Source organism: Linderina pennispora (genome assembly GCF_002104995.1).
Source record: "Linderina pennispora strain ATCC 12442 chromosome Unknown DL89scaffold_121, whole genome shotgun sequence".
In the NCBI taxonomy this organism is placed as follows: domain Eukaryota; kingdom Fungi; phylum Kickxellomycota; class Kickxellomycetes; order Kickxellales; family Kickxellaceae; genus Linderina; species Linderina pennispora.
Genome location: NW_024468369.1, coordinates 229 through 21,486, shown reverse-complemented (window position 1 = coordinate 21,486; position 21,258 = coordinate 229). Strand labels below are relative to the sequence as shown.

Below are 21,258 nucleotides of genomic sequence, written 5' to 3'. Positions count from 1 at the left end.
CGGCGGCAACGCTGGCGCCCCATGCACAGGCTTGGCCGGCGGCACCGCGGGCAGCCGAAAGTGACAGTGACGACGAATTTATTTTCGACGACATCAGCAGTATGAGCACAAAGCACCAGGACAATGCGGCGGGCAGTAGAGTGGGCCGTGGCGGAAAGAGTATCGACTGCCTGGACGACATGGACATGGACGACGCTGATGGGATATTCTTTTCCCCAAGCAACGTCCACACGAAGCCAGCGCTGACTGCCTCGTCATCGTCGTCGTCGTCGATGCAGTCGCCAAAGATCCTGGCGCTGGAGCGGCCGCAGATGCCGCAGATTGTGAATGGCTTTGCTACAAACTACCCGCAATTCCTGCCACGCGAGTACTTTGAGCAGAAGGACAAGTCGCTGCCGTTCCTGGCGCCCACAAGCGAATTCCACGTGGACGGGATAGGCTATCTGAACTACTTTGCCCACCAGTTCGAGGTCATCGCCAAGGCAGGCGAGGGCAACTTTTCGTCGGTGCTCAGCGTGCGCAGCCTAGTCGACGGCCAGATGTACGCTGTGAAGAAGACCAGGCAGCCGTACGGTGGTCGCCAGGCGCGCGCGCGCCAGCTGCGTGAGGTCGAGCTTCTGTGGCGCATTCCCAATTCGGCAAAGGGCATCGTCAAGCTGTTCAACGCCTGGGAGCAGTCTGGCCACCTGTTCATGCAGTTTGAGCTGTGTGAGCGCGGCAACCTGGCTGACTATCTGGACGCCGAGGCCGAAACCGACCGCCGGCCGTCCGAGGCGCGGGCATGGGCAATCCTGGCCCACGCTGCCAACGCCCTGGGCCAGGTGCACGCCATCGATATCGTGCACCTGGACGTGAAGCCGGCCAACTTTTTGCTGGGCGATTCGTTCGAGACAACGCCGGGCGCTGAGCAGCACGAGGGCTGGCTGAAGCTGGCTGATTTTGGCCACGCGACACAGCTGCCATACGAGTCGCAGGAGTGGGTTGAAGAGGGAGACCGCGAGTATATGGCGCCCGAGGTCTTGCAGGGACGGTACTCCAAGCCTGCTGATGTGTTCAGCCTGGGCATGATGATGCTGGAGATTGTGGCCAACATTGTGCTGCCCGACAACGGCGTCGAGTGGCAAAAGCTGCGTGAAGGGTGCTTTGACGACGCAAACTTTATCGACCTGCCGTATTCGTCGGATCTCCTGGACACTATCAAGTGGATGCTGGCCCCTGACCCCGACATGCGGCCCACGGCCGGCCAGATCGTGGCCCTGGACCAGTGCCGCCTGTATACAGGCCACCACCATGCAAGTGCTCTGGTACGGTCCTCCACTGCCGTGTCTGTGCATCCGATGACGACACGATCGGCAGCCCATGCGCAGCAGGCGAGACCACTGACACGCAAGCACAGCGCCAAGCCCCAGCAGGCGCCCCAGTCCAAGCTGCAGTCGCAGCGCAAGACCACTAGAAGCAACCCGACTCTTGCCAGACGCACTGCAAGTGCCGCGCCGGCCTTTCCCACATAACATTTGTTTCTTCTTGTGACTTGTTTTGTTCTATTTTTTAAATACCTTTATCCTTTGCTTTGTCAACAGCAGTTTGGAATTGGCCACTGCGAACCGCTATTTTGGAGCCATTTCTATTGAGCAGTAGCAACATGCCGGGAGGTTTGTTTCCAGATACCACCATGAAGTTGGATTTGAATTACAAAGACACAATGGCAAAGATGCTCAGACAGGTTTTGTGCTCTTGTTCTCCGAAGGTGTCACGCGGGCACGCTATTGATCGACCAACAACCAAACCAGTTTTCCGATCCCTGGATAATCAGCGCAAGATACGTGTTGGATTTGGCAATAAAGCTATTGAGATAAGAGTCTAGGCCTTCTTCTCGTAATCGTCGCCATCCTCAGCGCCAGGCGCCTTGACCTGCCACTTGCTTCCCAGAACAACATGCAGGCCAACCGAGTGGACAGCAACGACATCCTCAACCTTGAGCCCCTTGGTCTCGGGCAGGAAGAAGAAGCAGAAGATGAAGGCGGCAATGTTGAAGCCCATGAAGAAGAAGAAGGTGTAGTCACCCAGACCTTCCTGCATTGGCGGGAAAAACACTCCGATGGCGAAGGTAAAGGCGTAGTTGACGGCACCGCCAACAGCAGCCATGGCAGACATGGCGTAGGCCGGGGTCATCTCAGATGCCGCCGCCCACGGCAGCGGGCCGACACCAAAGTTGAAGAACACGTTGTACAGGAAGACCATGGTGATGACAAGGCCGTCAATGCCCTTGATGGAGCCGACAGCCATCAGCATCGAGAAGAGAGCCATGGTGCCGTGCGACAGGAGCATCAGGGTACGGCGGCCGAAGCGAGCGCCAAGAAGCATGCCAACAAAGGTGAAGATGGCAGCAACGATCGAAATGACGCACGACAGGATCTGAGCAAGCGTTGGGATGTTTGCCGGATCGTCCTTGGTGGTGCGGTTGAAGATCTGGGTCGAGTAGAAAATAACAGCGTTGATACCAGACAGCTGCTGGAAGAACATGAGCATGCAGACAACGACAAACTGATGGCGGAGGTTATCGGGGGTGCGGCCGAGGATGAGATCCATGACATTGACCTTGGGGACCTCGGTGGCGCGCGCCTTCTCCTTGGCATCGTCATCGACCATGTCCTGAAGCTCCTGCTCGATGTCAGCATCCTTGCGCAGCTTCAGCAGGGCAGCACGGGCCTCCTCGACGCGGCCGCGGGAGACGAGCCACTTGGGCGACTCGACACAGATCGGGAACAGCAGGGTGGTGGCGATACCGAAGATTCCTGTGAAGCTGAAGAGAACGCGCCAGAGCGGCGGCTTTGACAGACCCAGCGACAGCACATTGGCTAGCAGAATACCGACGTTGGTGGCCAGCTGGAGAGTTCCGCCGAGCACATCACGGGCCTTGGGGGTGGTGATCTCGCCGACATAGACCGACAGGGCACCGTTGCAGAAACCAGCAGCGAAACCGACGAACAGACGGCCAATAATGAGCTGCGCCAGCGTTGTTGTGGTTGCCAGGAGAAGGCCGCCAACCAGCGCAAACAGAGGGCCCCAGGTGAGCACAAACTTGCGACCAAACTTGTCGGAGATGGGGTTACCGGCGACGGTTCCAACAAGCGCTCCCAGTGCAAAGCAGCCGACAGCCACGCCCCAGATGGTAGACTCGGTCGGGATACACGAGGGGAAGGGGCCGTAGTAGTGCTTCTCGCCGGTCACGCAGTTGGAGATAACGTCGCCGGGAATGTTGATGACACCAATGTTCCAGCCAAAGTTGACACTGCCCAGGGCAGCCATCATTGAGCAGAACACCTGGTACTTGGTTACGCCCAGTGAGCGTGAGTCGACAGACATTGGTATGATTGTGTCTCCTTCAGAGAGGGGTTTAGAATAGCTTGACGATTAAAGAATACAGAGTGTTGTTCCGGCTTGAAGACGAAGGGCACTAGCACAGATTATGAAGGAATAATATTATAAGAGATGCGGTTATTACTGTTCAGGTTTGGACATTGGAGTGGGAGAGGCGCTTTGGCAGAGCCCGTGCCTTCTTATATATCCCTGGTCCCTCGTTCTCCCAACGCCTGCTCCCCCGCACAAACCAGCCTTTGCAAGACAAATAGCTGTTCAACCTGCCATAGCTGGAGCCAGCGTCCCACTTGGGCGCCTAGCTTAGCTTATCGACGGCCAGTGCGAGCCCCCTGGTCGCACAGGAAGGCATCTAATTGGAATGTGTCGATAAAAAAAGAGCCATCTGCCTAATGTGACAGCAAGCTTTCCCCCCAATTGACTAGCAAAGGGCTGTCCCCGAGCTCACTCGACCCCGTCCTTCTGCCTATGTTGTCGCCCGCCTGATGGCACATATGCCAATCCCCGCCGTGTCCGGCAGTACTGCTCTGTTGAGCTGTGTTTGCGCATGCATCGCTCGGCTGCTCTTTCCCGATTGGTTATCAAAATACCGAATTGAGGAGGTGGGGGAACGGGCGGACGGAGAGAGAGGGCAGGAACTATCCGTATCTGCTAGAACCGAAAGTCCTTTTGTCAGTGCTGTTAGCCAGCCCATAGATTTGGAGTGGACAGGCTGGCCGAGCACAACGCACGCTGCACTTTCATAGACAGTCTGCACAGGGGAGTGGCGCGAGCGCAGCCGGTATTGCCCAGCTCTTGGTGTAATGCAGTCGAATCATGTCTGCCTAGCCGCTGGGCGTGTTCAGACAAGCTCCCTTCGGCTGGAGTCGACACAAATGCTGAAGGGCTTTGGGGGAGGGGTGCACAGCTCCTCCACAGGCGCAGGTTGATCGGAACACGAGCTGCCGAAGAAGGAAGCTCAGAATGTGGTCTCGTGCAGATCTCTGGCACCCGCACTCGCCCAGAGCCGTGCTCGGTATTTTGGTCTAACCAAAGCCCGGACGAGACCACACTTTTGGCGAATGAGCGCAAAGCAAATCACCCTCCAAACTGACTCTTCCAACCAGGATTATGCTAATGCCGCTTAAGCTATAGGCTAGCACGGTTGCACACAAACTCGCATTACTTTCTGCCAGATGTCTGTGGTCCATCCTGCATCCCACAGCTGCTACTGATGTCAGTATAGATTCCATGCCGGGAATGCACGACTGCTCACCCAGATGCCATTGCTTGGTTGCCTCTTGGGCCATATTTGAGCATACCTTCACCTCCTTCAAGAACGCCTGGTTCGCGCTGAAGCGATATATTACTGGCATTACGTGATTGGTGCTACTGAGAATGACTGTCCGAACTGGCTTGCAAACGTCTCGAATTCATTTACATAGTTGGCAGAAACACAGAGCTTTATCAGCGATGGGACACACATAGCCAGCACCTTCAGATTGTGTCTATCAGCTGTACACCATACCCCATTCATCCCAAGCGAAACCATCTGTACTCGGGTATCTAGTCGAACCAATCGGCTCTGGGTGAGACTGAACAGATCAGGGACATCATCTTCCATATCTATGCATCTGACCTCTAGATAGAGAAGCAGGGGAAGCTCACTGATGACTTTGACGACATTAGACCATGCGATGGTCTCTGGGATGATCGTGAGCTGCTCGAGATATAGCCAGTGAATATGTTCAGGGAAAATAAACGGTGTCCCAGTCAGCCTGGCTTTCTTAACAGTCGACACCGTGCCAAGTAGATCGGCGAACACAGTTCCCCATCCGTCTGGCACCTGCGCAGTGTTCTTCACAACTGTTATATCGAGCTCAGTCACCGAACGAATAATTGCGGTGTCAAAGGGCCGGAGCTTGTCCATCTCTTCGCGGATGCAGAGCGACTGCAGCGGCGATGCAATAAAATGGGGGTACAGCTCTGAGATGGCATAGAACGAGCGCGAAATTGTAAGCCGCTTGAGGCTAGGAAACCTCATCTTTCTGATGAGGGGACTCGATATTATCGGTGGTTGGTCCCAGTAAGAGAATTTGAGGACCAGCTCTTCCAGATTCGTGAACTCTGTGCTCTCCTCGTCTGCTCCCAGGAAGCGCTCCCAGTTGAAGTGGTCCTGGATGTGGTCAATATACAGATACTTCAGCGCGGATGCCAAGAACTGATGCACGTTCATGTTATAAGGATAGAGCGAGCGCTTGATCAGCACCCGGGTGACATGTTCTGGGTAGTGGTCAAGGGGGGAGCTGGGAAGAAAGCTGTCAATGTAAATGGTGTGCAGCTGAGGAATGTACCATCTAGTGAGGCTAGCAAGGAAAGAATCTGCAGGATCCTTGGCACAATGTGCCTGCGTGCAATCAAGCTCAGTTACGTTTGGGAACGTTTTGAGGAAATACGCACACGCTGACTGGGTATCTTTGTCAGAAAAAGGCTCATACTGTGTGAATGCACCGATGAAACGGATGGCAGTGACGCCCGACCAGTCTCCAGCATCAAAGCCAAGACCACGCAGCACATCCTCAAGTGTGACCATGGTGCCAGAGGCTCTCTGGACAATCCGTATCTCCCGTGTCCGGTGCGACTTTCCGGCTGCAACAACATTCTCCACATTCGACTGCCATCTGAACCGTGGACCGGCCATTCGTTTTTTCCTTTTGAGGAGGGACTTGGCCCAAGGCTTGGATTTGTTCTTGACTTCAATGCGCTGAGCGATAACTGTACGGTAAAAGTATGGCTGCAGCAGCTCGTGCCACCGGTGTGAGACGGCCGCAAGCCCAACCATCTCGCGGTACTCCTCGATACAGAAGCTGGAGTCGAGTATCTTGTCACATATCATTGGCAGTACCCGCTTGAGAACATGGCCGTTGGCAAGGTCGTTAATAGATAACGCATCTGCCAGCATAGTAGAAAGAATTGGTATGTAATGTACTAGTTTAGCGGGGTGGAAAAACAAGAAAAAGATTATTTGGATAACCACCTGGCTGAGCTGCGGCCTGTTAATCGCATGAAGAGTCCAATGCTATGTGCAGTGGTGTTTGCTGATTTGGCCACATCAGTTGCTGGCGGCAAATCAAATGGTTGCAAATAGATCCATGAATCAGCAACGGTGAGGATTACCGCTATACAATGCTACACTACATACAGCAAGGACCTCAAAAACACCAATGCAGAGGTACGATATGAAGCCAGGTCGCTTACCATTGTCACTACCACCCTGGACAAAGCAATAGGCTCGTCCCTGTGTACAATACATCTGCCTACTCAGATTGTGGTAATCCGTGGCATATGCGCTGTAGACTCTGTTCTCATTTAGATTAATTTCACAATAGATCACGAGCAGTTTCAGCACACTGATGACTACATCGGCTACGCTGTCTGCCATGCGCCATGCGCCGTACACCATTCAAGAGTATGCCCACAGCCCTAACACTCGATACCAGCCCGTCTTGTTGGCTGGCCGATGGCTCTCGCAGCTAGCACACAAAGCGGAAAGGTCAGAGAATACGTACGGTGGTCTTATGGCGTTGACAAATCTTTCAGGCACAAAGTGTTAAACATACAAGCAATGCTTCAGCCGAGCTACATAATGTGTTGGGCCCTGCATACATATAAAAACGACAACAGGCACAGGCACACTGTCAGAAGGTTATGGGCTCTACAACAAACTGAAGAGCAGGCTGAAACACCTGAAGATACATGTACGGAGATAGTGTAAAAGAGTGCAAAGAAAGTATTAAGGAAAAAAAAGCAAGAAAGAAAAGGTGAGAGAATCAGGCCCAGTATTAGACCAGGTAGCAAAATATAAGAAATGGAGCAATGAGATGAGGACAACCTAATTCTGGTGAGCTTGAGAACACGTATTCTTCTGAGGGTTAACGTTTATATATGCCTCTCGCTCGGCATCTAGGAAAAGACTACATATGGACTGCCTCAATACAAGGTCGGCCAGAATACCCCAATGCAACATCCTTTTTCGCAGTGCTCTTTCTAGCCGAAATTGCATGGAAATCCTAACCCTTTGAACCTACCAAAAGCAAACATTCCGCAGCCATTCCACCCTAAATGCTGTCTATAAAAGATCTGGGTTCCCGCTTTCTTTTGCATGCTTATCCATTTTCATTTCTGCACTCACATTTCTTTGTATCCTTGCTATGACTTCAACTTATCTTCCGGCCCACGTTGATCGCGACACCATCTGTCCCTGCATTATTGATATGCGATGGCCGTTCACTGATATTGAAACCGAGCAGCAGGCTACCGAGAAGCAGGGGATATACCGCCCAGGCTTCATTGTGCTGGAGAGGGCTTACTTCATGGTCTAAAATGTTTATGGTGGTCCATTAAAATGCGACTACATCTCTCGGAACTACATCACCCTTATGACGCGGTACTATCCCAGTGATCCAGAGAAGGGGTCTAGCCTTCAGGAGCGAAATGGCCTCAATTTCAATCCCAAGCCACCAGCTGTCTACTCTATCTGCGAAGAGTCTAGGGATACCTTGATTGAGGATCTGTCTAATTGCAACACGGCTTTGGGTCGATATAGCACGAAGGACGTTGCAAAGTTTGCAGAGACAACAAGGGCCGCAGATGAGTACTGCAGCCACTTCTTTATTGTGTATGAGGATGGTGTTGAGCAGTGTTTCGATGTCAATCATCTAGAGAACAGCTACACGTTCTCCAGGTCCCTCAAATTCAGATTTTTACTAGCAGTGCATAAGGACGCCAGCGCTATTAAACGGTTCAAGGAAGAGGGCAGGCTGTTTGAGGAGCGCCAGATGTTTAAGCGTCTGTTGAACGGAGAATTTAGGCTGAAGGATGGAGGGGGAATCGAGGTTCACGACGGCAAAGTATTCTCCTTGGTAGTCTTATGCGAGGAAGAAGACGAGTATTTTTATGAGCACGACGGCTATTGTCTTGGTTTTTATGAAAAGGAACTCATGATCGTTCCTGAATATGACCATGCTTTGTTCACTTGTGAGACTATCGATGACGTTCTCTATCTGAAGAATAGCCGCCTTGATCGTATGCTACGAATTCGGCTTGTCAAGGCATGAATAAACAGTGCGTTTTCAATTCTTCACTGGTGTGAACACCAGATATACCATTTGCATAGCTGTTGCCCATGAATGTTTACTGCAGTATACAATCGGCAATGCCATGCAGCCAAGTTGGCCACAACTGACCCACATATCAGTTGACCCAGAGTGGCCTGGCCCAGTAGTCAACAAGAATATAGCCACTACCACATGCAACAGCTGCAGCCGAGGAAGTATACAGCAGCAGTAGCGACGTGCTCAATCTGTTTCCTTTGCTTTCTTCAGGAAACAACGCATCCAAACATGCATACATATGTCCATATATTCATTTACAGCACTGGGGCAGCAGCCATAGCAGGCCTGATAGACCATCACAGCAGATATGCAAATAGGATGCATTCAAAAGAAAGTGAACTAAATGTAAGTGGTAATCGCCGGGCGATCGTTATCCAGGTGCAAAGGGTTGTCTGGATTATCAGCTGGAGGCGGAGTCGGGTGATAGACAAACCTCTCATTGATGTCAAAGTCCACATTCTTCAAGTGGGTGTACTGCGAGAACCTTGGCTGGGCAACAGCATCCTTTTGGTAATCAGCCAACACCCACTTGTCATGAAGGCAACCCATCGGAATGGATATACGCTTAAGTAACGGAAGCATAGCGGCCAAAGAGACTGCGTTCTCGGCGCCAGTTTGCATCCGCTCTGTAGTACGAAACCCGACAAGCTCAATTGAGCGCACACACAGCACGTCCTGGACATTGTAGCCTTCATCAACGATCCTGTTGGAAATACCCTCATCAATGGCATTCAGCGCAAACGATACATGGCGCAGAGACGGCACTTTGCGGCAGATCTTGAGGATCTCAATCCAAGTCAGCTTGGTGTACGTGCACTGCAGCACAGTCAGCTGCTTGCCAGCCAACACACTAATGCAAATATCGGGATCAAGGCTCCCGGTGACTGTAAAGATGAGTTTTTGCGGGTTCTGTGCCATCTCCACCACCTTCTTGAACAACCCATGGGGATTGTCATGGAACAGTACGGAGCCGTTTGATAGTCTGCAGGCTACATATATGGTCTTCAGATTTGGGTACATGTCCTTGCGGAACGCCCCCAGCTGATCCAGCTTTTCGACTGTGTCGTGGCTCAGGGTCATCCTCACGGATTCTATTCCACTGGGGTTGTTCAGAAGCCCAGTGCCGTCGCAGAAGGGGAAGTCTTTGGGACTGCTGAACCGCCGTAGGACTGGAAACATGTTGTATCCGAGGCAGACCGGCTGGTCATAGTGCACTATGCGCGAAGTAACGGTTAACTCGGCCAGCTGGGGGAATACCAGATGTTCTTCTCCGAGTCGGTCCACAAAATACTGGAGAGATGGGTGCCGCCCTATATTCAGGCTTAGAGACTGAAGTTTAGGTGCACGCTGGCGCAAGAACATCACCACGCTATCCAAAACGGGTCCCTTCGACATGATGTCGAGCCCTCCATCTTTGTGCGGCAGCGAATCGTACTCGATCTGTGCGTGCCTGTACCGGCGTTCTCGAAGGTATCGTGTCTCATATTCAGTACGACTAGCACCCCGCGCCCAATGCACAGCTATACGGCGAGTGTCGGGGGCAAATGAAGTAAGGATTTTGAACAGGCTGGGGTATGTGGTGTCGTTGTCGTTGGGTTTAAGCTTTTCGCGATCAGCCAAGCCTACAAAGGTGAGCTTTAACTCGGCGATGTTCACCGGCACTTTGGCCATTAGCATATCTGGTACAGTAGCCATCAGGTCATGGTCGATGCCGTCGTATGTGTTCCAGTACATGGCGAGACGGCGGATGTAGCATGCACATCCGGCTTGGAAAATGTTTCGAATGTCAAACAGCTCTGACTTGGGCCAATCTGGTATGTGCCGCTTCTTGTCAGGGCTGACATTCCCTAGGCACATAAAGGCGGTGTGGTAGAACAGGGGCGCGCTGACAGCACGCATGCTGCGACAGACCGCCATTAGCGACAGAAGCAGGCGGTTTAGCTCCATAGGCATATCGTATTTGTCAGTAGACAGTGGGTTCCCGCTGTCTGTTGCCAGCTGGACTATCTGCGTCAGGACGATGCTTGGAAAATCACTAAAGTTGAGCGCACTGTTGGTGTCTGCTAACATGATAGATGTGCGGGTTTTGGGGTTAGGCAAAAAATAATGTAGGAAAACCATGTAAGGAGTAGAGGAGAAAGGGTGTGCCTGTGAGATATATGCCTGTCGGATGGCAGATGGTTCCGCCTGTCTGCTCCAGTTCACACCAGGTAAGCGAGGATTGGCTGGAGTCACGAATGCAGCCGAGTTGCCTTCGTCATCACCAAAAAGCTTCCCACCTGCACTCATTGTGCATGCGGTTCAATGCTACAGAAGCAGATGCCTGAGTGAAATCGACAACCGTGGGCATTTATTGTCACAGCCATAGAGGCATTATTGCGTGTAAAAAAAACTCAAAGTCTATCTGCTGTGGGCATTAGCGCTACTGATATTCGCAGCCTGCCAAAATGCAGAAGCGGCGGACCCAGCTGCTTGGCCAGAGCCCGAGCAAAGGCATGAGAATTGGTCCGGACAGCGATGTCTGCCAGAGCCGGCAGCTCCGATGCAAGCCGCAGCAGCAGCTCCATACACTCGTCAGCCCGCACAGTGCTGGTGACATTAGCAAGCAGAAGCGATTCTAGCCGGGGCACAGTCTGTGGCTTAGCATGTCTCACTGCAAACAGTCCGCGTGCAGGGCCGATAGTATCCAGGCTGAGGCAGATGTACCGCAGATCCGGACATGCCCGCGCGAGAGCTAGGATATCAGTGCCGTGCAGTGCTAGCCATGGGCTGCAGAATGTGTGCAGGCTGGACGGCAGCGAGTGCCCGGGCAAAAGCTCAGTAAGAGGGAGTCCGAAATGCATGTGCCGCAGGACCAGCGACATGTGCAACGCAGCTGTGAATTGGGCGCCATTGAGTCTACCAGTGCCCTGGTGTTTCGGGTGCCCTGCTAGCCACTGCAATGTGTGCAGACAAGGATAGACCGCTGTGAAAGCGCCTTGCGAAAACAGCCGGGCAAACATGCGACTGTCAGCTGGCAGGCGCAACGACTGGAGGCGCCCAGAGTTCTGCAAAAGAAGGGTGCCATCTCGGAACGGCCACACACTGTCACAGTGGCAGGTGGGTGAGGGCCGGCATTGGGTTATTTGGCAGGATGAGTCGGCCGTCAATGGGCACCAGGCAAGCAGACAGTTCAAATTTCCTCAGCTGCAGAAACTCTAATGGTTCGGCTGCCAGCAGGCGCTTCAGGTGGGCGAATTCGCAGTTCTCCAGACGCAGCGACTCCAGCTGTCTTGCCAACCGGCGAATGAGCATTACCAGATCTCCACTGAGCGACAAAGCAGGGCTAGCGGTCTGGTACAGAGGCACAAACAGAGCGGGGTGCTGTGGACTGAGATGCACAGCAGTGGGCAGGGTTGGGCCGTTCTTTGTGTGCGGAACGTGACCCGGGGAAATCGAAAACCGGTTTGCTCCAGCATTGGCCGGAATATCCGGTGTCCTCCAGCATACGGTCATGTGCCTGATGTCCTCCATCAAGAGCAGTACCATGTCAGAGATGTTGGATGTAGGGAGTCCTGCATTCTGTGCTGCCAACGCGTAGTTGCGGGCACCGTCGGACACTTTGAATGAGATGGTGGTTGCTCTTTGCAACTCGCCCAACATTAGTAGGCGTCTGATACATGTACTAGTGCGTGGTTCGGGCGGGTCTTCTGGGGCGAGGTATATTAGCAAGCTACGCACGTAGCGGGTGTGCCCGCACTGCGACATGTAGAGAGTGCTGAATATCTCTGGGTAGTGTTTAGTCTCAGTGTGCGGGAGTTTGGAGAATGACAGCCAAGCGCTCCGGTAAAACAGCGGCTTGCAAAAGACCCGCCAGTGGTGACATACGGCCATTAGTGTTACCAGCAGCCTATTGGGGGTGACATATGAGGATGCTGCAAGTGTTTGTGCTGTGCCCTTGAGCAGGAGTCTGAAAATGCGCATGGTTATGACATGGGGCAGGCTTAGTATGCCCGGCGTATGTAGAGGTGGCATGGGCCAATAAGAGAGATTCGGCGGGTTTGTGTAGAAAGAGGGTAGGGGGGAGAGATGGTACCATGGTGGTCATGCGTGGGGGATGGGCAATGTCTCGCACCATGGGGCTGCAAGGATGCGCCCCTCTTTGGTCACGCTATTCGTGTGCGGCTTACTCTGCTTTGGAAGTTCCTGAGAAACCCAGAATGTGGAAGTCGGGGGAAGGGATGACCCCTGCTGCTACGTCACAGGGCTGAGGAGCGGCTATCGCGATGAGCCGGCTCGTAAAAATTTTTATAGCCGCGGCTCTGCGCCGTTCAAGCGCTGTTTCATTTTTTCGCACATCGCTTATAAAATTCGAGGTATTTTCCTCTGCTATTTTTTTTCTCGCATTACACGGCATTTGCACTTGTTCGATTTCAGCTGGCATCGGACATTAGGACAGACGCAAACGAGGGGGTTCTCAGTGGAATATTTTTATCTGTAAATTAAAAGGGTTCAAAGAATGCCGCCAAAGAAGGGAGCCAAGGGGCCGTCCCGCAAAACGCAGGACAAGGAGAAGAAGAAGGTGATCGAGGACAAGACGTTTGGGCTCAAGAACAAGAAAAAGTCAAAGAAGGTGGGCGAGTACGTGAAGCAGGTGGAGCAGCAGGTGATGACCTCGGGGAGCCGCAAGGACCGCAAGCAGGATGAGGAGCGCAAGAACGCGCTGACCCGCAAGAAGGAGGAGGAGAAGCAGAAGCTGGAGATGCTGGAGCTGTTCAAGCCGATCCAGACGCAAAAGGTGCCGTTCGGAGTCAATCCGAAATCGGTCCTTTGCCAGTTCTTCAAGGCCGGGGGGTGCAGCAAGGGGGACCGGTGCAAGTTCTCGCACGACCTGTCGGTGGAGCGCAAGGGCCAGAAGCTCGACATTTACACGGACAAGCGCGACGGCAAGGAGGAGACCATGGAGGACTGGGACCAGAGCCAGCTCGAGGAGGTGGTGCTGTCGAAGCACGGCAACCCAAAGACCACGACCACCATTGTGTGCAAGCACTTTTTGGCGGCGATCGAGAGCTCAAAGTACGGCTGGTTCTGGGAGTGCCCGAATGGCGGCGACAAGTGCATATACAAGCACGCGCTGCCGCCCGGATTTGTGCTTAAGAAGGACAAGAAGAAGGACGAGGACAAGGACGAGATCTCGCTTGAGGAGTTCCTGGAGACAGAGCGGCACAGGCTGGGTGACAACTTGACGCCGGTAACGCTCGAGTCGTTCACCAAGTGGAAGGCGGATCGCAAGGCGCGCAAGGAGGCGGAGGAGGCCAAGGCCAAGGAGGCCAAGGCGAAGGCATTCAAGGCTGGCAAGGCAGTCAACATGTCGGGCCGTGACTTCTTCGAGTTCAACCCTGAGCTGGATGCGGGAGATAATGATGACGGAGACGAGTTTGACTTTTCGCAGTACAAGACGGCGGACGGTGGGTACCAGCAGGATGAGCACCAGCAGGAGGCGGAGGAGAAGGGCGCACAGAACGAGGATCTGTTTGCGGCCGAGGATGTTGGCGACATTTCGGACGACGATGACGACGAGGAGTGATCGGCCAGGCAATAAAAAAAAGTTACAACATTAAACAGCGATATTCAGCAAGAAAAAAATACGAGGTTCCCCTTACGACTAAAACATGGTGGATAGAGCGAGGGGATCGGTGGATGTGGGGCTGCCGGACAGATGCGGGTTGCCACCCAGAGCACCTGGCAGGAGTGAGCTGGAGGGCAATTAATGTGAGGAGCAAGCAAGAGAGGCGGGGGTGGATCAAGAACCCGCGCATCGAATGGCATGGCACGGTAGATCGCCCATCGGTGTCAATGTGCGAGATGTGCAGTGGGGGCATCTGGCCACCAAGAGGAGGGGATGTGGTATAGCGAAAACAGAGGATTGCCGTGCTTGATGGTTGGAAAGACAGTGAACAGGAGCGGCTGCTCAGACACGGTTTGTGTTGCGTTTGCCTTTTTGCTCTGCATCTGCTTGCTTCCATTATTCGCGTAGTAAAGAAAATTTAGGCGTCTGGCAGGCTCTGTCTGGAGGTTCTACAGACATATCGCACGGATTGGCAGGTTTTACAAAAGAATCGCTACAGGGCTAGCAGGCACTCATAGGCTCAATAGGCGTGGCTCAGGGACACTTCACTATATCTAGAGGCGCCTTGCTTCTTATTTGTTGACATCACAATTTTTCAACACTCTTTCTATTTCTCACACTTTTGCAAAGCATGGCGTCGACGGAACTGGACGCGTCAGAGCTGTTCATTCGCGGGCACAAATGCACAGGCGATGTGCCGCCCGCGCTGGTGGGCAGCTCTCTGACATACCTGGACGGCAAGGCATACGTGTTTGGGGGGCGGTCGCTGCACACGGGGCAGCTGTCGAGCGACCTGTTTGTGTGCGACCTGGGGACGTTTGCGTGGCGACGACTTGCGGGGGCCTCGGGCACCTCGCCGGCAGCGCGGTTCTTCCACTCGGCGACGGCGTTCCGGCAGTTCATCATAGTGTTTGGCGGGATGGGGCTGGTGGCAGGCAGCGAGTCGATGGAGCGCAGCATGGACGAGTCGAACCGCAGCAACAAGCTGCTGCTGGGCGACATGGCGGTGTTTGACACGCAGACGGAGCGGTGGGTGGCGGAGCGGGCACTGGACAGCGGGGGACCGGCGGGACCGGCGGTGGAGGCAGAGGCTCCGGCGCCGCGGTACGCGCACCTGGCGACGCTGCTGGGCAGCCGGCTGCTGGTGGTGGGCGGACAGGATCTGGACGAGCAGTATGTCGAGGAGCTGAATGTGTATGACCTGCAGCGCGGGGCGTGGGTTCTGCGGGCGGGGTTCCCGCGGGCTGTGGGGCTGTACCGGTCGTTCATAGCGGGGACAGGCGATGGCGGGCGGACGCTGCTGTACAGCAACTACAGCTTTGCGGCAGTGAAGCGTGCGCTGTATGCGCTGAGCGCTCCACCTGACTGTACGCTGCAGGATCTGTCGGAGGCAATCCAGGGCGAGCCGCCGGGGCTGCGGTTCCCGCGCGGAAGCATGGTGGACGGGCGGACGGTGCTGATGACCGGGACGCTGATCTCACACGAAGGCCACAGCGAGCTGAGCGTGTGGGCGCTGGATGTGGCAGAGCTGCAGTGGCGGGTGGTGGATTGCGGGGGACGATTCCGCGCTGGATCGTGGAACCAGTCGCTGGTGGACCCGCGGTCCAACACGCTGGTGCTGTTCGGCGACAGCCGCCGCGACTTGACATACGACTACCAGCGCCGCCGCCTGAACTACGGCGAGGTGCGCACCGTTGATTTGCAGGCCCTGGGCTTCCGGCTGAGCCGTGGCTCAACAAAGCAGCCGTTTGCAACCGCCGCCCGTGCAGCCGCCGTCGCTGCAGCCAGCGACACTGCGTCGCCGCCGCCGCGCGCCGCCGATGCGCTGTTCGAGCTGGGCGCGCAGCTGCTATTTGTGCCGCAGCTGGCCGACGCGCACATCGACGGGTCGGACGGGCACGTGCCGGTCAACAGCGGCCTACTGCAGGCGCGCTGGCCAGTACAGGCGCAGCAGTGGGCGGGTATTGCTGACGACTCGCTGACTGCCGATATGCCGCGCCGGTTCCAAATCGACGCGTCGTGTGCGGCCATCCATATCCTGGTGTTCTTCCTGCACACAGGCCGCGTCGATGTGGCGGCGCGGCACGGCCCACATGCTCCGTCGGATGCTTCGGCGACGACCGACGCACAGGCCGTGGCGGTTCTGGGTGAGCTGCTGGGCGTGGCACGTGCATCGGGGCTGCGCGACCTGGGCATCCATGCTGTGAATGCGCTGCGCGACCTGGCGTCTCCGCAGACGGCACCGCTAGTGTTTGAGGCTGGGCTGCGCGCGCAGCACCGCGGGCTGCAGGCCCGTAGCGTAGTGGTGCTGCGCGGACACTTGCCAGCGCTGGCAGCGGACCGCGGCTCGGCGCTGCATGCGATCTCCGAGCCGGCGCGCCTGGCGCTGCTGAAGTACTTCCCGCGGGCAGAGCACGAGGCCGAGCCGGAGACGCGGGCGCGCGCGCCGAGCGACGCAGGGTCGACGCCGCTGCTGCGCAAGCCGCCGCGGTCGCCGTTCCAGCAGGCGGGCATGTTTGAGATGCGGCGGCCGTGGGATACCAGCGTCATGAACTCGCCGGTGATCACGTCGCCGCTGACCAGCTCGCCGCGCTTTGGCGGGTCGCCCGACGCCGAGAAGCGCACGTCGGGCAACTCGCCGCTGATCAACCAGGTCGATGTCGATGACGGCTCGCAGTACTCGTCGGCAAGCTCGAACCGCCTCTCCGTGGTTGGTGGGTCAACCCACTCCAATGCTTCCGATGGCCTCTCCGAGCGCCGCCCGTCCGACGCTCCCGAGCCATCCAGCTCCCGCGCCAGCATCTTCCGGCCCTGGTCCAAGGTCAAGAAGATCGCCAATGCTGCTGCTGGCAACAGTGCGCCGGCTGTGCCGTCCATGCCTACCCTTTAGCGCCAAAAGCCTTTCTCTTTTTCTTTTCTCAACACTTGTTTTTCTCAATCCCATCTTTATTTTCTCCCGAGACATTTATTTGCAAGGTGGTTGCTACTACGGTATATATACATGCTTATCGGTACCCCTATTTTATGGCTCAGTATGCTGTTGCAATGTGGTCATAGCATACTAAAGGCTTCTCCAGAGGAAGCCTCTTCTGTCTGCCATCATTACTGCTGTGTACACCATTGCCAAAGGTATGCCTTTAGTGGGGCATGTGGCATCAGGCACCATTGTGGAGACATCTAGAGATGGTGGTAGACTGCAGTTGCTGTTAATAACCGCTCACATGGGCGCTATATCCTACCTTGTGGCGAGATGGAGACCCAAGGGTACAGTGTTCTTGCTTGACACGCCGTTCCCCATGCTATCCATATATGACCGTCAGGCAAACGTGCATGCTTGAAACGTTGCAGCGAAAATATATAACTAAAATCTACGACTCCAAACCAATAGGGTGGGCAGTGCGAGGCCCTCATCTCCCTCCCTATGCCACTAGATGCAAGGTTTTGAACAAACATCTATTCTCTGCTTCTGGTCGAATCCTCAATCCTCGCTGCTCATAAATCACCGCCGTCCGCCTCACTCTGATACAGCTACTGCCGCAAAAATCATATATGTATGTATCGAACTGAGGCTAAATGGTAAGCTTTAAGCATCCTAGGAGTTGGTGCGCGAGCCGTCGGTCTTTTAAATTGCCCATTGCACCCCAGCCGCAGTTGCGCATGTCTTTTTCCTGGTTGTTTTCTGTTCTATATCACTCCTAAACTTATATTGCGCTGTGCCTATCTTTATGCAAGGCCCGGTCGGCAAACCACAACTGGTGCACATCAACCATTGCCTTGCAAATGGAATTTGCTACATGAGAATGTACAGTTATGCCGCTTGTGCTTGTGGCAAATTTGATCTTCAACTTGGTCGTCTTGCTCTTACATTTCGGGCTAGCAAACAGCAGTTGGAATCAAATGTGTTCCAAATACTTCAAGAAGCGATGCCTTTCCAACATGGGACTACCACTGATGCCAATAAGTGATTAGTGCAGAGCGAATGCATTCTAAGCAACGCAAAATGTGTAGCTATTGTCATCCCTGCGTCCTTCGCTAGCGTACTCTTCCTCTAACTAGCTATCTATCTCTGCATATTGGGCTGTATCATCGAATCAAAAAGTTCCAAATGCAAACTGTAGCTGTTTGTTATTAACAACTGTTCTTCTCAACTCTGGTATCATGTAGCTTAGAACTCATCAGCACACGAGTCATGCCAATATACCTACAAAGGCCTGTAGCCTAGTCATCTAATTATCGCTCCTGTATATCTGACTAACTGCTGCATGGTCTGTCGAAATATGTGTGCGCTAATAGCGCCACTCAGGAATTTATTGTATACTCTCCACTGGATAACTAAGGCAATGCTACTGATGCTGTTTACGACATTGCACAATGCCAGATACTTAGGGTCAAGCACCTCGGGTATTTCGTAGAGGCAAACCAATCCGACTATAACAAACTCAATCACGCGAAGGAGGTGGTACATAATTGGCACATGTGTGGTAGACTTGCGCTTGAATACCATGAGGACAGTCGGGATGAAATAGGCGGCAGGAGCCCACCTGATAAGGCGACGAAGGAAACAACCCAAGCCCCCGGAAAAGATGCGAGCCCAGTTCCACTCAGCCTCCGACAGATATGAAGCATCATAGCTTCCAGAGACACACGCTTGGTCCGCATATTCCGGCAATAGAAAACCCAAAAGCACCCATGAGAAAGTGTCTGAACACTGATGAAGCGGATTTTAGTGTAGGTGCTCTCCGCTTCCGCGCCTTCATTCTCCTTGGTAGATTGCAGTGGGTTCGCCGTCCTTGTCGTTGTCCCTGGTTTGGTCGCTCGAGAACCAGCGAGATACCTTATTGTACTTGCCACTCTCCTCTGAGGCAGGACTGCGAGGATAGATTTGATATACCACCAGGTGTGTACGCATTCAGAAAAGCAGTATTCAACCCGCGTGGTTTCCAACAGAACAAATCTACCGAACAGGGGCGACCCTAGGTGCTCGACAAGCAAATACATCCTCAGGATGGAGCTGGCCTTTTCCCTGTTCGAACAGGCCGAGGCAAAGTAGAGCTTGGCAATGGAAAGTTGCCGAAGGATATACAAGGAAAGGAGGACAGGGTAGAGCGCAAGGTAGATAGCTGTTGAGACACTCGACTTGGCTGTTGGCGATTTTGTAATACATATGAGGCATGAATGGACGATCTTCGTTCCTTCTTAAAATCGCGAGAGCCTTATCCTCCGGTGTGTTCGTGATATGGTTAAGCTCGATTTCAGTGCTAGTGCGTACTCCGCGTACCCCCATATTGATACCAACAGACGTATTGAAATAGTCGGTCCCCTTGTCTGTACTTTTGCCATCTGTGAGAGGGAACTTCACGCTCTCCGACTTAGTGTCCCAGTCCATATAGAGCAGAGGGAGGTACATGCCCTTAGAGCCAGCGCTGCCAGTCGTGGTTATCTGAGTCAAGTGACTGCCTGCGGATGATGTTGCATTTACTGCAGCGACGTCGGGGAAGGGATTCAGGCGTATACACATTATCCTCGAGATGAATTTTCCACTTGGCCTGGGTTTCCACCATGAATGTTGTGTTCGAAACGCAATGGGCTTTGATACCCTTGCCCTTCTGGTTATCCCCGTAGCATGTGGATGACATTGTCGTGTACGCAAGCACATGCTCGCTAACAAGCAGATGCGGGTCGCTAATGTTTGGGTGGGATGTGAACTGCCCAGCCTTTTGAATGAAAAGGCACATAAACGTCCAAGTAGTATCCGTGAAATCCAGGCTCAAATGCTTCTCAAAGATGGGGTACCGGTTCGCCAGGCTCTGAGGCTCAATGTGCCAAACCTCGGTGGCATTCTGGAGGAACGTTTCGAGCGAGTTGGAACGGCACGACTTGCTACTAAGGTACACCTTAGCTTCGTATTCAAAAGACTTCCTGCCATGCGAGCGAAATCGGACCTGTGATCTCGACAGCAGGCGACACAGGGTTAAGGTAGGGACATGGATAGTTGGATAAAAGAACCCAAGAACGTTTGCGTGCTCATGAAAAGCGACTGGAGAAGCAGGCAACCAGCACACCCAAGCACGGCCAGCTGCACGAGCTTTGCAGCAGATAAAATAATATTCATAGTGAAAATATACGGTGAAGCTCTTGAAAGCGGTATGGAGAAGAAGAGAAGAGAAGACCCCTGCTTGTCCTGGCATAGAACACGCTGAGGATACTTGTCAACTCCTGTCAGTTCCGCCCAAATGATCTACCAGCAGAAATGGCATGTTTTTCGTGATTTCCAGGAGACCTTCGTTGGTCTAATCGATCTGTTTAATTTGTTAATTTCTCCTTTAGATGGTTTCCATAGCGTTGCTGGACCAAGGGCGGCTGCGCAGCAAAAATGAGGGTGGGTAAAAACAAAATTACACTAGCATGGCGATGTGAGCTGCTGTTTCGCAGCACCCAGATAGGCTCATAGAGCTGTCAACTATAAGTAAATGTGAGAGCCAGATCCGCTATCTGTTCCAGTAGTCAGTACCTCAGGAGGATCACGATTGAAGACCTACCTCTTGAGGCCGTAGATGATATCATGTCTCTTAAAGCCATGGATGATGATCACAGCCTTGTGATATCATCCTGCCGCTTTCTGTAGACCGCAGATCGGAAACATACTGCATGGCAACAGAGTTTGTAAAATAAACGCTTGTTTGAATACCAAGGTCCAATTACTGAAAACTACATAGCCAAAAAACGAAACCGATAAGCAAAAGAGAGAAACAATGGAATGAAAAGCTGTCACCTGAGCGACGTATAAAACCTTTACGTTCGCCCTCATTATTTCCTTTCTCTTTAGCTTTCTTCACATCAATATAATCTTGTTCTCTGTTGTTCTCTGCTGTTGTTAAGCTCACGCCACTAGTGCGCTTCTGGACTGAGATATCGCTGTTCAAGGATTCATTCAGAACTGTTGCGCGAAATATACACATCCATATACCAGGTGTTTTCGTTACTCATCTCTTTCCTCTCTTTTGCTTTGCTCCTTGTAGTCCACACCTTCCACCTTGTGCTCTAGACCTTCAGCAGCTCGTAGGTGAGAGATGGTGAGCATTCAAACATAGCTACATAGCTACATAGCACTGCTCAGAA

General features: G+C 53.5%; 2 protein-coding genes across 2 annotated transcripts; one reads left to right on the top strand and one right to left on the bottom strand.

The window, feature by feature from the left end:
- Window positions 1-971: 971 nt before the first annotated feature.
- DL89DRAFT_208080 (kinase-like protein) lies at window positions 972-1,253 on the top strand (the record flags this gene model as incomplete). The annotated part of the gene is made up of 1 exon (XM_040884129.1): window positions 972-1,253. A coding segment is annotated over one exon (282 nt), but the record flags the coding sequence as incomplete, so codon positions are not given.
- A 17,162-nt stretch (window positions 1,254-18,415) lies between these two features.
- Window positions 18,416-20,280, bottom strand: DL89DRAFT_272675 (uncharacterized protein). Its single transcript, XM_040889004.1, has 19 exons — window positions 20,154-20,280; window positions 20,082-20,088; window positions 20,034-20,054; window positions 19,968-19,979; window positions 19,846-19,946; window positions 19,794-19,821; window positions 19,698-19,745; window positions 19,654-19,661; window positions 19,594-19,617; window positions 19,545-19,549; window positions 19,494-19,507; window positions 19,409-19,469; window positions 19,302-19,351; window positions 19,237-19,280; window positions 19,173-19,191; window positions 19,031-19,112; window positions 18,984-18,994; window positions 18,817-18,953; window positions 18,416-18,786 (listed from the first exon to the last, which is right to left on the bottom strand). The coding sequence occupies exons 1-19, from the start codon at window positions 20,249-20,251 to the stop codon at window positions 18,765-18,767; spliced, it is 792 nt and encodes a 263-aa protein (XP_040739175.1). The 5' UTR covers window positions 20,252-20,280; the 3' UTR covers window positions 18,416-18,764.
- Window positions 20,281-21,258: the final 978 nt, after the last annotated feature.

What these genes read in the sequence shown, in the direction of transcription:
- DL89DRAFT_272675 (XM_040889004.1), bottom strand. Translation starts at nt 20,251, where the DNA reads ATGAATATTATTTTATCTGCTGCAAAGCTCGTGCAGCTGGCCGTGCTT. An exon ending in ATCTGCTTGTTAGCGAGCAT is followed by an intron (nt 19,746 to 19,793) that starts GTGCTTGCGTAC and finishes GGGGATAACCAG; the next exon opens with AAGGGCAAGGGTATCAAAGC. An exon ending in TCAATATGGGGGTACGCGGA is followed by an intron (nt 19,352 to 19,408) that starts GTACGCACTAGC and finishes CCGGAGGATAAG; the next exon opens with GCTCTCGCGATTTTAAGAAG.